The sequence below is a fragment of the Trachurus japonicus genome, chromosome 2 (genome assembly GCF_045865225.1).
Source record: "Trachurus japonicus isolate A0001 chromosome 2, Traja_1.0".
Classification (NCBI taxonomy): domain Eukaryota; kingdom Metazoa; phylum Chordata; class Actinopteri; order Carangiformes; family Carangidae; genus Trachurus; species Trachurus japonicus.
Genome location: NC_140908.1, coordinates 11,610,054 through 11,627,837, shown reverse-complemented (window position 1 = coordinate 11,627,837; position 17,784 = coordinate 11,610,054). Strand labels below are relative to the sequence as shown.

The window sequence follows — 17,784 nt, the reverse complement described above, 5'->3', positions numbered from 1 at the left end:
CTGTGCCTCATTGAGCAGCCTTATTAGATCTTCCTCAGAAGTGAGGTAAGTGGTGTGCTAAATTGAATGCAATTCATAGTTTTTGGGCAGAGGGCCGCTCTGATATTACATTAGGTGGGAGAGAATTACATAGGCAGAGACAATATTGCAGCTGTTGAAGCGTTACAAGACGCTCGTGGCCTTAGTGAAATCACATTTCAATCACTTCATCAGTCTCAGGTGACTCACTTTAAATGAGGACAAATGAGAAAATTAAAATGACATGCTTTGATTTTTGGGCCAGAGAGCGAAAAGCCATTGCTAATTGAAAATTTTAATCACACTACCGAATAAAGAGAATAAAAAAAAAATAAAAAAAAAATCAGGCCAATGATGGCAGAGAGAGCAGACGGGCTTCAAGCGTGCCAGTGATGAGTATGTGGAGCTGAATCTGTCAAAGATGACAACTCTGTTCAGACTGAACGCCTGAGGTCCACACACTTCCTGTTTCACATCCAACACTTGTACAGAAGCTCTGCAGTGGGTTCAACAGTGCAGACTGAAATCTGTCTTCACAAATTAGCTGGTTCCTTTCAAAAAACAGAAATTCACGATATTGAATCGGAGCTCAAAAATGTGACCTTGATTGATTTTTTTTTTGTGATCAAAGCTGTTCCTGTGCCCATATAGATAAAACAACCTCGTTGGATTATTCCAGTTTAACCTTGGGCTCCCGCTGCAACATAGGCTCGAGAATAGGAAAAATAATAAACAAATGAGCAGTGTTCAGTTTAGAAAACAACAACAAAACTTGTGTATGCAGAGGAAATTCAATCCCTAATGCAAGCTAATCTGTTGACACTGTGTGAGGAAGAGCATGTGTCTGCTCTGAATCTAAATGGACGCTGTTAGTTTGTGTGATTTGCATAGCTTCCATTAAAGTGCTGTGGTGAAGGCCCTCAGTTCTCAGCTGGGTCTGGAGGTTTGGGTTTGTATTCAATACCATGTAGGCCGATAGTGACTTGGAAACCACACTGGTTACTAAACAGCCAAGGTGCTGTGCAATTTTGAGCTATTTAAGACTTCATTTCACTACATGTTCAGACCTGGCAACAAAAAGACCTCTGCTGTAGATAAGCAAGAATAAAACCTCACAGAGAATTTCTCCACGTTCTCTATGTTTTTGAAAATTACACCTGCTACGCAGCCAGATAATCTAAGTTAAAGAAGAAAGTGGAACTGAGGTGAGACACTGAACTCATCAGGTCATATCTGCTCTGTAGGCCATGGAGTATACCCTGGTATTTAAAGGGATAGTTCAACACTTTGGCAAATTGGTCCATTGCCATAATCCCTATAGTTTTAGGGTAGATTCGTTACCTTTATTTGTTGGTGCAAGCTATTTTTAGAACGGCTGAGCAGAGCTGTGAGCTGCTCAGAGCTACGCTACGGAGGCTAATGGGATTTCTTGGTTTCCCTCATCAAACTCATCAAATACACAATCCAACAACTCCAAAACGCTCTGGTGGACAAGTTGTGACCTGCACATTCACCACGCTATGAGATAATAACAAAATGTTACGAGACTGAGTTGTTGAAGCAAATGCAGAGACTGCTTGCTGAAAAACTGCCCCCGACGGGAACGCGCATCAGTGGTTTTGCATGAATTTACCTCTGGAAGAACTCTGTCTTGTAAAGGTAACGGACCTACTGAACTATCTAGGGCTGACCTCCAAAAGTCGACTATTCGACGATTCGATTCGGAGGGGTCTGATTCGACTATGAACCTCGTAGTCGAATCTAACCAAGACCATACCATTCTGACTATATGGGGGTGCCCACGGCTGCTGAGCATAAATTGTTACATAGAATGTCTTTTTTCGTTATAAAAAGACTATTTTGATACAAAATCTGCCTACTTTCTGTTAATAAAGAGTTCAAAATTATGTGTGCGTTTAAACGGTAGTCTTAGCTTCTCACTACGTATTAATAAATCACCCACTGCAGTTGCACAATCAAATGAGCGGAGGTTTTTTTTTTTTTTTCAAATGAGCGGAGGTGAGCAGTAGGACCGTCAAAGTCACGGTACTCAGAAGTCACTGCAGAACACTCACTGGGGTGCAAAAAGACGAGAGGCGGAGCTGCCAAAGTTTAAAATCTACGAAGTCTGACAGTCTAACTTTCAGCATTTATCATGCATGATCTGACAGAACAGCAAAACATTGTGAGGATACATCTGACTTTGACCGAGTTACATTCAAGAACCTGCTTTCAATCACGGAAAATAAATTAACTCCAGCGGTGATTTTTTTTCGATGGATCAGCTGTGTTTACCGTTTCAAGTGTCAATAGTTCTGATGGTTAGACAGATGAATTAGTCTCTAACACATCCTAAAGTTTGACATGTCAGAGTTTTTCAGAAGAGGAACTTGTTTTTTTTCTTCCGACTTCCGAGTTGTCATGAACGCACCATCAGTGTCGGGAGTCACAGCTGTGATCTCGTCCCTCTGCAGCCTGTCTGTCTCTCTGCCGGTGCCGCGGTCACACTGTGTGTGTTACAGGATTGATTAACGTAGTGTACGGATTGTCGAGTCCTTCTGACCTCTGTTTGTTTTGATACTACATGTTTTACCCGGTTTCTCTGTGTCCACGACCACCGCTATCCTTCACCACGTTGTGGGGATGTTTGATTTGCCACTCACAGTCCGAGCAAAAGGAGCGTTGTCCAGGGCAACGTGACATAAACGCATACCCTGGCTCACAATGGCTATTAAAAATCATCCAAAGTGTGGAAAATAAATAAAGGTATTTGTTTTACACCTACCATATTTTTTGGGTGTTTTAGCTCTTTTGTTTGAAACGGGAAAAAGTCGCAAATTTGCTGCTATCTAAAAAAAAAAAAAAAAAAAGTTTCGACGATCAGTCGACTACGGCAAAATCTGACGAATCAGATTCGACTATGAAAATCCTTAGTCGAAAACAGCCCTAGAACTATCCCTTTAAGATTTTGTCTGCAGGTCTCAGTGAGTGGCTGTTGATGCTAATTTAGCAGTTAAACGAATGTCTTTTTTCCCCCAACAGTTCAAAATCTTCGAATCTATTTCTAATGTCAAGCTAATTAAATGTCAACAGAGTCCATACACAGAAGCAAACAACTATTATTGCTAAATGTTTGCTAGTTCCCTGTGTGTAATGCCTTCAGTGGCTCTGCAGCTTCCAGGGTTATTTAGGATTTATGAAGAGCACAAAATATTAAGCTGCAGAGTCTGACAAGAAACACTATTTCAAAAATGTAACTCACCGTTGACAACCACAGCGATGTCGACAAAATCGATCTCTCCGCGGGCCTCGACGCTGGCCTCACAGCGGTACACGCCCTCGTCCGCCTTGGTCACCTGATGGATCTGCAGGTTGTTGTTTGCCAGCACCTGAAACTTGCCTTCACAGCACGGGCGAAGAGGAGGAGGAAGAGGCAGAAGGTAGAGGAGGAAAAGAGGGAAAAGGGCAGGATGAGGAAGAGAGGAAGTGGGGGAGGCAGAAATGAGGACAATAGCGTATGATAGAGAGAGAGGAGATAAGAAAGTTAGGAAAACAGCAGGAGAAATTGGCATCTCCTCTCTTTAACCGTTAGACTGTCAGTCTTCACTTCAGCACATTCACCTGATAAAGTCCACACAGATAAACACTTGCACAATTACAGTTCCAAACAGTCCCACTCTCCCCTATTGTGTCCACTGAGAGATTGGCTGGGAGTGATGAGGCCTCTACCTCATTTCTCTCAAGTGAAGATATTTATATCCATGCATCGTAATTAGACCGAAATGATTAAAGGAGAAAAAAAACGAAAAAAAAAAAAAACGTCTTCTCCATGTTTCATCATTACCGTTCAAATGATGATTTGAATTTCAATTAAAAAATGTGACAGATTCAAGGGGTCACTCTTTCTAATCAGTGTTCAGGCATACATTGAGTCTGGGAGGAGGACGGGGAAGCGGTGTAGAGACTTGTAAATCAGTGAGGAGGAGAGGAGGATATAATGAATCCTAGTCTGCTGGTACTTACTGCACCTGCCTTCTATCAGGAAAGAATATTACTGTGTGAATCTGTCCTCTGAGTGCTTTCTATCTCCGTCTTTTTTTGACTCTTACAAATTAAGGAGACCACCCTCTTGATATTTAATACTATTAAAGCTACTGTAAAAAGGGTGGGATTGCAGGGGAGTGCTTGGGAAATGATATCAATCATCTGGAAGGAGACTGAAGATCGACAGTCTAATTGTGCAGGTGGAGTTAATAGGAGCTATTACAGTTAATACAGCAAATATTTAGACTTTTTTAGACAAATGTACTAAGAGCTCACTGAGCAGCTCTGTAATCCATCCTCACTGTGGCTTGTTATCATGGTTTCTGTCCAAGCTACATGCCTCCTCTAGGGCTGATGGGGTTTCTATTCATAGGATTTGATATCCTTGTCTTATTGTGAATCCATACAAAAGAGGGAAATAGCATTTTCTAGAGAGGACCATGTTTTTGGCACATTAGTGCATCTATTAAATACAGAGAGAATTGGGTACACTGGGACCCATGAGATTTATTTCTCTCTATAATCACGTGCAGTTGGCAGGTCTACATTCAAAATGTTCTTCTGGTAGTACTGCCTCTTTACAACTTTTATTACAAACATAAGCTACTACTGAAACAATTAAGTCCAGTTACACTGGTAAATTACTCAAAGCAGTAAAATAACAATCATATTGTAAATTCACTATTTTCATTCCTCAGCAGCTTTATTCATTACTAATTACAGAACCTTAAAAAAAGCAACACCACACTCCAACCTCCTCCAACGTTACACATTTATTTATACTATCTGATACTGTTCTCCCAAAACTTTGACTTTGATAGTTCCTTTGTTCATCATTCATAATTAACTTTTACAGAGAAAAACTCCAGTTTTCAGAAGCTTTGATCAAAAGTCTACACAGAATTTCAAAATAAAAGCTGAAATCCCCGTAACATTTCTTCTGTCCATCCATTTTCTTTTCAATTTTCCCATTCAGACCTTTTGTTTCCGAGGTAACTGCACGCTCCCAGTATCTTGATATCAAGATATGAAATCTTAAAAACACTGCTCGAAAATTCTTGTTATTTTGATACTGACCTGACTTGAAGGTCGTCTAATAAGAAACTAATTTGTAGAGTTATGTAAGAAAAAAGAAAAAAGAAAAAAGCAGAAGACATGAAGATAATTTCCTTGTAAAAGAATGAAAACTTACTGTGGTGCTCCTCAGTGATTTCCCTGTCCTGGTAGTACCACACCACCACGGGCACTGGTGAACTTATGACATCACACACCACCTCGGCCGTCTCGCCGTAGCGGAACTCCTGTGGCGACTGAACGTCCCGAAACGTCAGCCTCTCTGCAAGATCAAACAAGATGGAGATTGAAACCTTCCAACGATTTATTGCAGGTCTGAACATCAAAAGGAAAATAAGAGAAAAATCTGGTTTGCCCTTATACAGTCATGTGAGCTACGACTGTTTGGAGACATAATTCAAGCTATAGGGCTTTGGATTTTCTTTTTCAAAAGCATTTTTGCCCAATTTTCTGGGTTTTGTGATTGTGACAGTGAAAAGCCAGCAAGCAGACTGTCCTAAATAAATATTTGGTTCAGAAATGGACCTGTTTGGTAGAACTACAGTAGGTAAAACTACATAGGCACTTCAAAGCTACAGTACGTACATGGTTTTTTGATTGTACTGTAAATGCAAAAACCCAAATAAGTAAGTATTTTAGCTTTAAGAGTGTTGCATTTGCTAATAAGGGCTTAACACAAAGTTTTATCAGACGAGGGCGCTAAATGGAGAGTTAGGAGATCACCAAAGTTATTAGAATTAATCCTGGATGTATATGTGGACTGTGCATCCAATAGTTTCTCAGATACAGAAGCACTAATTGGGCCACAAATGACAAAACTGTCCCGTGACATATTGATTGGTTCAGACTTCATGTATTTGGAAAGAGGCACATGAAAGACAATGTGTGGATTGGAAGTGGTTGTGTAGCATTCACTCACAAAATCAAATGAAACAAAAGCTAAATCCTGCTTTGACTGTTTTCTGGGACACAGATAAGGCGATTCTGATGAAAACATCGCGGGAGACAGAAGGATGGTCATTTTACTTGCTGCCAATCACACACATGGACAAAAACAAGCAGAGACAGTCTGTGTTTGGAGAAAAGAAAAGGAACAAAAACAGAGGCAGCCTTTGATTCACTCTATCTTGGCTTCAGGAGAGCTTCAATAGCAGCTTCCACTCTGAAGCTGTGTCCTCCCTCTTGACAAACATTTGGTGTTTTGACAAATTGCTTTTATGAGGATACTGTTCTTGGACCGGTGCTTCTTCGAACCCTGCTCTGGTTCCCGCAGCCCGGTTTGATGTGCGCCCGGGTCTGGCGCTAGTAGTGCTACAACAACCACCTGCTATCATTTGCATGCTGTATGGTGAAGGTGTGAATAAATCAACGACAGCTCCCATATCAGTCCCCTCCGTTAGCGAGGCTTCAGCATTAGCATTTCACCGTGTGATTTATGCCAGGCTGCTCCCTAAAATGAGCTTTCTCTCCCCGACTGCACCCTCCGACTCTCAACGTGTCTGGCATCTGAGTGTCTTCATTAACTTCAAGGATGCCTTTGCATGTTTTGTCATTCACTCTGTTGGTTTCTCATCGACACCCCTCTCCCTCCTCCGTGTGTTCCCCTTCTTTATTCCCCAAATCTTTTGCTCTTTCATTCCCTTTGTCTTCCTCTCTCAGGGTCCAACACTTGTGGTGTCACTGTTTGTCTCCATTTCCTGTCTCTTTTGTAGTCACACTGCTCTACAAGCGAATCAGTAAGGGAAACAACCTCTTCAGAGAGCCACTCCGCTGCACATTTGACACCGGTGAATTGAGAATACTATATTCACTACTCAAGAGTTTCTCCTCCATCGTTTGCCTACACATCACTGCAAGGATAACTGTCTGATTCCTTGACAAGCCTATTTCCCTGGACCTTCTTATATGGGATGCAGATTTGTTCTTCCACTGTCCAACTTTGCTGTCTTTTCTTTTTTGGGAAACCGGCTTATGCAGCACTATTGCTTTGTCCATTAATAAACTGAGTTGAAACGAAAGGAGCTGGCTCATATTGCACTGGCGTACTTTTATGAATATCCTGTCACTTCATGTGGCAGCTCCAATGCCAAACTGCAGTTAATCCAGAGGTATTCTTGGCTTTGCTATCACTTCAGTTTTCATTCAGGTAAAACTGTGGAACAGCGAAGGTTTTATCTTAGAACAAGACGCTGCATCTACAACCCATTAATATGAGCCTCGTGGTGGCATGAAAGGACGTTAGAGGATCACAAAACTTTCAAATTTCAGATAATAAAAATACAATTATTATATGCCACGATATAGGAATCATCACCATCCAGCATCAAAATACTAGAGTGACGGCCAGGAATGTCAATCTCATGGAAGCAGGAGAGGAAAAGTCAGAGGATTTTTGAGGTGGGTGGGATGCATCCTCTGGTGTTGAAGAGAATTTCACGGCAGCCCATCCAAAAGTTGTTGAAATATTCCAGACAGCACCAAAACCCAAAGTCAACACCCTGACAGCAGCTTTTGTGTAACCGTGTGAAGTTAACCGAGCGCCCCTGTTTGAGATTCAGGGCTGATCCAACCCTCTCTGTGCAGCCTGATTATAACAGACCATCATAAAGATGTCAGCAACTACCGAGAGCATGTCAACGCTTTCCCCCTCGTACGGGGTCGTGAATTCCATGTAGGACATGTTGTAGCGCGCAGGCCTGGTGCATCGCCTGAGGATGTCCAGGTCTTAGCTCTGGCTGCAGCTTTAGGCAGATTTTCATCCGCATGCTGCTCATGCAATCCACACCGAGGGCCCTGAGTGAGTGACGCCCAGTTACCATGGAAACAATGGTTTTTTGGGGAGCTGAGGCTGCAGTGAATGAGGTGAGGGCTGAGCGGTGGCAGGTCTGATCGAGGTTGTGATGTCTCCCCTAATGATTTGCTGGGGAAAGATGAAAAAAGGTAATGATTTCTAGACTATGTGTGTGTGTTTGTGTGTGTGTTTGTGTGTGGCTGCAAGTGTTGTTTGTGTGTTTCTCTGGGAATCGAATCCCCGTACCGAGACATTTTCTCCAATTAAACTTATGGAGGACCCCCGGTGTATCTGGGTATTTGGGTTACTCACATCTTAGAATTCACTTGGCTCTTATGTAATCCTGTTGTGCGTGCGCCTTTTGCATTAGAATGTTAATCCGTTTCCTGTCGCCGTGCAACCTGTGAATGGAAGGTGTTGCATGCACTGGGAAAGGTGAGGGACAAAGACGTCTGGGCTGCACGTGAAAGTAAACAAGTGGTTATTACTGTACGGCTGGGTGGGTGGGTGACATTACACTGTTTTTATTGTATGAATTCTTTGTCATGTTTCATTTGTCTTCAATCATATAGTCAGTATTGTTATGTATTGTGAGTATTCATTAAAGATACCTGGTAATTTGACTGATTTTTCTATTTTATTCATGGATATGTCGACACAAAGCCCTTGACTGATAAAACCGTGACGCTGTCCGTGGTGCTGGAGTAACGGACATTTAGAATTTATTAATTTATTCTCTGAAAAGCAAAAATCAAGATCCTGATCAGATTGTTGAAATGTTCAGAGTGACCTTGGGTTCCAGAAGAAGTAAAGTAGCCACTGTCACAGTGACGTTTAAAGTCCACCTCTATGGCACCGCTGGAGCCACTACTTCAACCGACGCTGCTTTAAATCTCTAATGTGCTTTCTGTTTCTAATTGGTTACACATACTTCCCTCCTGGTTGCTGAATTTCCAAAATACTGAATAAATACACAGAGACCTCAGTCTTCCTGGTGGAAGCTACAATTTAGTTTTGTCTAATTCTCCACAGTAAATCAGTTGGTGGGAGTCACACTGGATGTTCTGCTCAAGGACGCTTTAATGGGGGCAAACTGTGTTTAATTCACTGGCTGGCTGTAAGGATGGAGGCCGGTCTCTGTGACCACTGAGCCCCCCCACCCCCCCTCCCTGCCTCCTAACATTAGGCATTGCCCGGCAAATAGTGAGGGGTCGTTGAGGCAGGTTAGCCTCGGCGCCACATCCCTCATTATGCCTGGCAGGATCTGTGTCCCTCGGTATAACCAGCTGTCATTATACTTTAATCACAAGAATGAGTGTAGCACAAGCTCACACACAAAGTCAAAGGTACAAATGGACTTAAAATGCACACGCACACAGAGAGAGCTAATATGTCTAACAGCTCGTGGCTGCGGCGAGGGCAGGAATAGGAATCAGCCGGCTATCCCTGTGATCAAACACTAATACCGCAACTTTATTCTCTTGGTGTCTTTGTGTCTCGGACTCCTCCGGCAAACACCGGGCATCTGCAGGTAAATGTGCAAAAGTGTATGTGTGTGCACGGCTGTCCGGCTTACGGTAGATCTCCAGGACGACCGAGGCCTCCTCCGTGTGACCGCTGGCGTCCGTGGCCTGGCACCGGTAGATGCCGGCGTCCTCGATGATGGCGTTGTAGATGATGAGCCGGGATCTCGACGACTCCGTGTGGAGCGCCATCCGCTTGGAGGGAACAATGCGCTCGCCCTGCGGGTTGTACCAGTCCAGCCTCACCGGCTCACCGATAGCTACAGTATGAGAGACAGAGATTGTTGTTGTTGTTTTTCATTTCTTTATTTTATTATTAATATTATCATCATCATCATTTAATATGAACTACACACTAAAAACAGTTGGTTTAAAAAATAACCCAACTGCTGGTTCAAATAAGGACAAACCCCTTTTTGGGTTAATTTTAACCCAATGGGTTGGGTTATTCTTTTTTTTCTTTTTCTCTTAACCCAATGGGTTAAAATAACAACCCTGGAATTAGGTTAAATTCATAGCCTATAACCCTGAAAATGGGTTACACTCTGGAAAAATAACCCAAAAGCTTAACCCAACACCAATAACCCAGAAATTGGGTTACAGAGATAACCCAACATTTTTTAGTGTGTGTATATATATATATTTCATTATACTGTATATAACAACTTGCAACTGCCAAATGACACCCAATCTGTATAACCCAATGTATAAGAGAGAGAGACAGCACTTCATCAGCGCACACACACACACACACATAGGGTATACAGTATAAATGTATACTTTTTATTTGTATTTTATTTGTATATATTTGATTCTGTGAGTTGTATTTGTTTTGTTTCATTGATTTTTGATTTCTCATAACATTCATGCCAATAAAGTGAATTTGAATTGAATTAAATTGAACCTCATCCTCCACTGACTGATTTACAGGCAGCCGTTGAGGCAGCCATTCACCCCCCTGATTGTGAAATAAACTGAGTTGGAGGTATTTCTTGGTGTTGTTGGTCTGCTGAACAGCTGAGGACCATCCAACAGCGCTGTTGGAACTTGTCGAGCGAACAGACGGCCTGAAATTATATGATTATGTCATAATCTTGGATTTACATAGCTAATAAGCCTGTAAAGGAACAGGGACATATGTAGGCTGTAAATTCCACTCTCGTTTTCCAAGATCACGCACACAGACACACACACAGACGCTAAGCACAGAAGCAAATGGGCAGGCTGATCACAGGCTAACTTGAACCCTGATTACTGGCTGCTGCAGGACATGAGAGGACCATCTGCAAGCAGCAGGTGCCCTTTGCCTGTTGGTGTGGAAGGCCATCACTTAGCCCATCAACAGAGGAGCTGGATAGAAGCTCGTCTAGTCCATTAGAGACGTGTCTCTGGGTTTAATCAAGGAAACAACAGAAACAGAGGGAGAAAACAATTGTGACACACATGTTTAATGCCGGGGGAGAGAGGAGAGGCAGAGTGAGCGTGTTCTTTTCCCTCAGTAAATGCCCTTGAGCAACTCTTTTAACCTCCATTAGCTCTGCACTCGACAGCAGAAGGTTTTGTTGCGTTAGCTCAGCAGCTCCCTGGTGTAGGCTAACTGTGCGGTGCTGCTGCCGGTGTAGGGGGGGGGGCAGCAGGGGGCAGATAATTGGCATATTTGTCCAGAGCATGTAAATAGATCATGGTAACATTATAATAATCACTTTAAATAACAAACAAATAATGACAAATGAGTTGATTTGCCCTTCGACGTCCACACTTTGCATCTAAGGCTCCACCATGCTAGCTGTGATTACCCAGCAGCCATCAGAGTCGTATCCATGGCAGCGCGTCTGATGCACGCTACATTTTCAAACCCAAGTGCTGCTAAATTGATATCACAGTAACAAGCCATTCTCCTGCTTTCCTTCACACTTTTCTCCCAGATGAGTGTCTAACATGGCTACAGGCCTCCGTGCTACTGCTTTCTACCTGTTAGCATCACGCCGTCGTCACCTCGTACCATTTTACATCCTGTTGACAGCAGAGACAGCTAAATATGTTCAAATTAATGCAGCTAGCACGGTGACAGGCTATTTGCTCCACTGATGATCTGAGGAGACAGGAGTGTGTCGCGTGGCGCCCTGTTTCCAGCGCTCAGACCTGCCTCCCTCTGTGTTGTCTTGCATGAATGGCTGGCGGCCATTTCTGTCAAACCGCTCCTCAGATCTGCATCACACTTTTGGGATTATTACTGATACTTGGCAGGAGAGAACGCACAGTGACTGCTAAGATAATGACGAGCACTTTTCTAGGTGCGACAACAACAACATCGTCGTCAGCTTCTGCTACCTGCGACCGAACCGACAGCTCCTCAGCTTCATTTTGCTTCACTGTATCTTTTAAACAGACGTGTCTGGTCCTCCTTTGCATTGAGGGAATAAATAAATAAATACACAAAAAAGCGATGGAGATATTGAGGCAATCTCAGCCTTCAGTACAAGGCAAAGTATCGACTAGACGTGCCCCCTTGGCGCCAAAATTAGCCGAGCGCGAGCTGAAGCACTCTCGTGTCCTCGCCGTGGCTGGCACTGGAGCCATGCTAATAATTGATTTGGGTCTCCAGGGAGACAGAGAGCGGGGGAGAGGACTAAGCTAAGGAGGGAAATAACATGTGTGTGTGGAGTTTGACACGATGTCAAAATCATCAGTTACATCTCTCTTTTTATCCGTCTTTTCTGCAGCATCTGGCCGGTAGGTAAACACAGGCCTACTGGGAGCGCTGATGTGACCTATCCTGCTCTAGTTAGACACAACTGAAGGCAACCGCATGGAAACATGAGAGCTCCTGGACCTGCTGAGTCTGCTTTTCTGTCACAGCAGATTCTGCTTTCTTTTGCAGCCAACTGGCGCTCTGCCACCGCGGTCATAGGGGGGAGGTTAAACGCACACCTAAATACCAGTTTGTAGGTTCATCCAACGCTTTATTTGTCACGCCATGAACCCAGTAGCATTTATCGCCGACGTGAGACCAATATCACATCACAGGAAGCTCAGTGTTGTTGTTTGCCTGAAGAAAACTACTCATTATGTGTTTGTTTTCTATGATTGGCTGTATTTGTTGGTTTTTTTTTTGCTGATGCTGTGAGAGAACTTTAGGAGGAGTTGTTTAGGAAAACAACATTTCATGAATAAAGAGTAATAACACTAGCGTTTGTATTTACTGCATGATGTTTCATGAGACATTTAAACAGTGTTTTTCAACCTTGGGGTTGGGACCCCAAGTGGGGTCGCCTGGAATTCAAATGGGGCCGCCTGAAACGTCTTTTTAACTAATTATTATTCTTTTAAAATCATGATTACAAACACCACACAATCTTAAACAACTGTATTCTATACTTTCACTTTCTCGAATATAAATCAAGTTCAAATAAAATGCAAATATCTGAGCTGGCACATCTTGATTGGCCGCAATCACATGACTGCACGTGATAGCGGGGTCGCCAGAAATTTGTGATGTCAAAAAGGGGTCCCGAGCCAAAAAAGGTTGGGAACCACTGCATTTAAATAAGCAGATGGGGGTTGAGATTGAAAAACTCAACATGGCACTATTCAAATGCCAAGGGGGTTTGTTGGATCTACTGTACCCGTGAGACAATGACATCCTGTCCAAGAAGTCAAGCCAGTGTAATACATCTGAGTCTGATGGCTGCTCAGAGGTTTATGATACTCTGTGGAGGGATTTACAGCTTTAACAAGTTGTCAAGGTGACAATCATTTCATCCTCTGTGGCGGCGGTGGCCAGGTAAACAGGACAAACAGAGGCTGAATGACAGACAGTAACAGACTAACTTAGTGGTTGTAGCATCCGCTGGGCAACAGATCGTGGATTCAGTGGATTTCTTTGAGTAGAGTTTCATAGACTGTTCTGAGAAGCCCTGAAGCTGTTGCATCGTCAGCCATCACTGTGAGCAGCATGTTAATTAGACCTATGCGACTCACTCATGGTTCTTGATGTGTCATACTCCTGCAGCTGTGGCTTAAAACACACTGTCAGAAAGCAGATGAGCCTATACTACCTGTATCAACGCACTGACAATAACAATAACAGCAATCTTCAGTTACTCAGTCTATGTAACCTACCATAACAACAGCACAGAGAAGTAAACAGCTGCTCTCGTCGTCCCTGAGCTTCCCCACAACTCAGAGAGGGAAGAACCACTCAAAGTGGCAGGTGATTGACTACTTAGCCTCTGCTGCTTCCTCTCCATCTCTCCATCTCTCCATCTCTCCATCCTCCCTCTCTTTTCCTGACCCCCTATACCCTGATGCTGTATGACCTCAATTTAAATCTACACAGTGAAACATCTCCTTGCCATGAAGGTATGAAATACACACGGCAAAAAAGTAGCAAGAGGTGAGTGTGAATAAAACCTCACAATAAAATCAAAATAAAACTGGATAAAAACTTTAATTTCCTGTAAAAGCAAGAGCCTAAGAATAAATGGCATTCATCATTCTGAAAAAAAAGAAAGGTTGCTTAAAAACTAATATTTAGAAGGTTTGAAGGTCATATGCTTTACAACAGGGGTCTCAAACTCAAATGAGCTGGGGGCCACTGCTGGCACCGTCATCAGTTTTCAAGACGAATATAAAAAAAAAATCACAAATATTTCTGAAAACGGGGTCTATTTTCAAATATTGTACGATAATTAGGGCTGTCAAACGATTAAAATTTGTAATCCTTAAATGTCCTGAGTTAATCACATAGTATTTTTCTTTTTTGCTTGAAATACCAGCAAGATGAATGGAAAGCATAAGAAACATCCAGATCTGGACGTTTCTTATGCTTTCCATGCTTTCCAAATACCATTTTCATGGTATTTGGTATTATCAGCTGTCAGAGAGAGAGAGCAGCCTCGTTTGGTGACAAGAAGAACAAGTTCTCTAGTGTAGGAACATGAGGAGAAAAAACATATGCAAGTTTTCTGCATCATAAGACCCCCCTCCCCCACCCCCCCACACACACACACACACACACACACACACACCACCCCCCTCCACCCCTCCCTCCCTCCCTCCCTCCCTCACCAGGCTGAATGAACGGGAGATTGGGGGAAAAAAAAAAAACTCGCTAGTCGAAGCGGCAGCTCTACGTCGCGCACAACCACAACCACGGCAGCAACAGCAACATGTTGCAGTGGATTATCACTGTTTGTGTATGAGACACCGGGACCACGGAGCAGAGCGACTCCTCACAGTACAAATACGACCGTCGGTGTGACGTGCAGAGCGCAGCAGGACGACTCCTCAGTCCATGAGTTTCATGTCTCAGACCGGATCATGTGAATCCAGCTGCAGAAATATCCGGGGGACGGGAGCGTCGCGCTAACCGTAGTAACTCACACACACAGACACGCACACACAGCCTACCTGTGATCACGTCTGGAGAAGCAGCTTCTCTGTTTCCCCCAACAATGAGCGGCCCGAGGTTAGCGCATTAATTGCGTATTAAAAAAAATAGGGCCGTTAAAAGCATTTTGCATTAAGGCATTAACTTTGACAGCCTTTCCTACTTTTCACGTCAAGACGCGGGCCAGATGTAGGGGGGCCGCGGGCCGGATGTGGCCCCCGGGCCGGGAGTTTGAGACCCCTGCTTTACAATATCATTTCTGAATGTTGGTACAAATAACTATTCAGTGTATTCAGGCGGACTTATACAGTCTTCTCATATCAGTCTAACAAAATCGATTTTTCTACACTGAGAGGCCCTGAGCACTCAACACAGTGCAACTTAAAAACAACACATTCAAAGACACAAATGCTGCAAATTCAAAGGACACATACTGGAACTTTAAAGCGTCTCAGGTCAGAATGTCAACAAGTAGGAGACAAACACAACTGATGAACAAGAACTGGATTCATAACCGAGATCTAATACAAGTCTGCTTCCTCCTCGCTACCATGGTGACCAGCGTTAAACCCCAACCTGACGCAAAACAGCCTGTTTAAACGTGGCTTTAGTAGAATGGGAAAAGGGGATTTTTTATTATTTCACTCTGCTGCCAATTCCTCCTAGAAAACACTCAGACCAAGACAGATTTATAACAAACAAGTTGAATTGATTTCAGCCTGGTTTCTTTTTCCCAGCAACAACACTCTCACTTTTGCGCTCTGCCTTTTGTCACAACACAGCTCCCATCCATGAATCAACTGATTCCTGGTCCTTTCTTATCACTAATCCATATTTACACAGACTATACATGACTCATACAATAGGACGCAGCAATATTAAGCCAGAAAAGTCATAAATTGACTCGCTCTTCATTTCTTTGCTCGTGGGTTGAATGGCTCAGACTCCTCTGCCCCTGCATTACAGCCCTGTGTGAATACAGTAGGCTTACTAAAGAAATAAAACTCATGCTTGATGTGATTGCTGTACAGTATTTATAAGGCAACACTTTACTTGAATAGGTATTCATAAGATTGACATAACACTGTCATAACCATGACATAACAGCTGTCATAGACATCAATGAATACTTATGACAGCTGTCGTTAAGTGTCATTCGGTAAGTTATGTCACTTTTGATGCAAAGTTGAAATTATTTGAGATGTCCTTGTTATGAGAACTTGACATAATTTTTAAAGTTTGGCAATTAGGTCTGCTATGACAGATTAAATTGTCTTTATGTCAAGTTGTCAGAACAAAAACATCTCAAACAATGTCAACTTTGCATCAAAAGTGACATAACTTACCGAATGACACTTAACGACATCTGTCATAAGTATTCATTGATGTTTATGACAGCTGTTATGTCATGGTTATGACAGTGTTATGTCAATCTTATGAATACCTATTCAAGTAAAGTGTTACCATTTATAATAGTGAGAAAAGTGTCATTGGATGTGTGTTTATTATCATTATTGAACAAATTGAAATAAAATATATTATGGTTTTATTTCCATATACTTTCCTCTACATATGTGTGCAGTGCAAAGTAGCTAACCAAACTTAGCTGGTATGAGCGAGCAGCCATCTGCCACAAACGAAGAGGAAGAGCTTCTACCTTCTACTACCTTTGCCTTTCAATTCCTGCCATTCACCACGTTAAACCTAAACCCCCCCCCATGCTCCTCCCAGTGTGCCTCCACTCCCCTGGCTGTTAGCTCCACACTGAGTGGGCTGGCAGGAGAGAAGAGGCAGCCAGCGGGAGGCGGGTGGCTCCTGCCAGAGTGTGTTGCCCCCCCCCACAGAGCCACTGGCACCGCCGGCGCACGCTCCTCTATGTGGCTGAGCACTGATACAGCGAGAGGGGGAAGGACGAGAGGGACGGGGAGAGGGACGTCCCCCCCCGGGTGGATTCAGTCACCACTGGGACAGAGAGTCACCCACCATATGGACAGCATGGGACTGTGCTGCGTTCACTGTCGCACAGGTAAACAGACTTCACACGGACCGCCTGCTGCGTCTCTGACCTGCCTCCACACACACACACACACACACACACACACACACACACACACACACACACACACAGAACAGTGGCGCCACATATAACAGGTAGTGTGTGTACCTGTGCAGATGAAGAACTTGGACTCTCCAACACTTAACTCCACTTTGTTCAAGGATATGGACACCTGCAGGGCGGCTGGAAGAGAGAACAAAAGGGGGAGGAAGAGAGAGGAAAGTGGATTAGTTATTACCGTAGAACACAACACAAAGGATTTTCATTATTTGGCGACTGGAGAGATATAATAATACAAAATTGCTTTCAAAAAACATCAGCTTCTCTCACACTGTGACTCATTTCCCTACATTTTTATACCATCTGAGCACCATTCTCTATTGCACGTCACCACTTACTGCATTTATGTGAGAGGCAGTGTGCGGCTTACATGCAAATATCCTTCTGTATACAGTAAATGAGACGCTTCTTAGAAAGGGCCCGTGTTTTCAGCTTTTACTAGTATAAGACCCATTATCCCTGCTGAAAAGAGCAATTTTTATATTATTATTCACACTAACTGTTTCGATAGAAAAGCCCAGCTATTTCTCATTACAAAGCCACAAGACAGATTGGCTTCATACAGTATACTTTCGCGGGTGTTTGTGTCAAGCTTGTCAGTCAGTTTCACAAAGAATGGGACCCATTGAGTCTAAGGTAGCGTAATGCCATTTGCAGTCATCGCTCACGACAATGGGATAAACAGTGGGACGGGGAGAGGAAGCTTAAGGAAGCTAAGAAATAGAGATCAGTAAATAACTTGATAGTAATGGTGACAAAACCTCGCAGGGCTCTAACAAAACAAGAGCTCCACACACTACGGTGCAGAAAAAAGGTTAACAGGATA

General features: G+C 43.2%; 1 protein-coding gene across 3 annotated transcripts in view; it reads right to left on the bottom strand.

The window, feature by feature from the left end:
- The window catches only part of ncam2a (neural cell adhesion molecule 2a), a 242,583-nt gene that overhangs the window by 61,051 nt on the left and 163,748 nt on the right, over window positions 1–17,784 (bottom strand). For all 3 annotated transcript variants that reach the window (XM_085801099.1, XM_085801090.1, XM_085801082.1), the window contains exons 2-5: window positions 17,007–17,081; window positions 9,504–9,710; window positions 5,255–5,398; window positions 3,281–3,418 (exon numbers count right to left, since the gene is read on the bottom strand). In XM_085801099.1, the coding sequence (XP_085657225.1) occupies window positions 3,281–3,418; window positions 5,255–5,398; window positions 9,504–9,710; window positions 17,007–17,081 (564 nt within the window). The remainder of the gene's footprint in view (window positions 1–3,280; window positions 3,419–5,254; window positions 5,399–9,503; window positions 9,711–17,006; window positions 17,082–17,784) is intronic.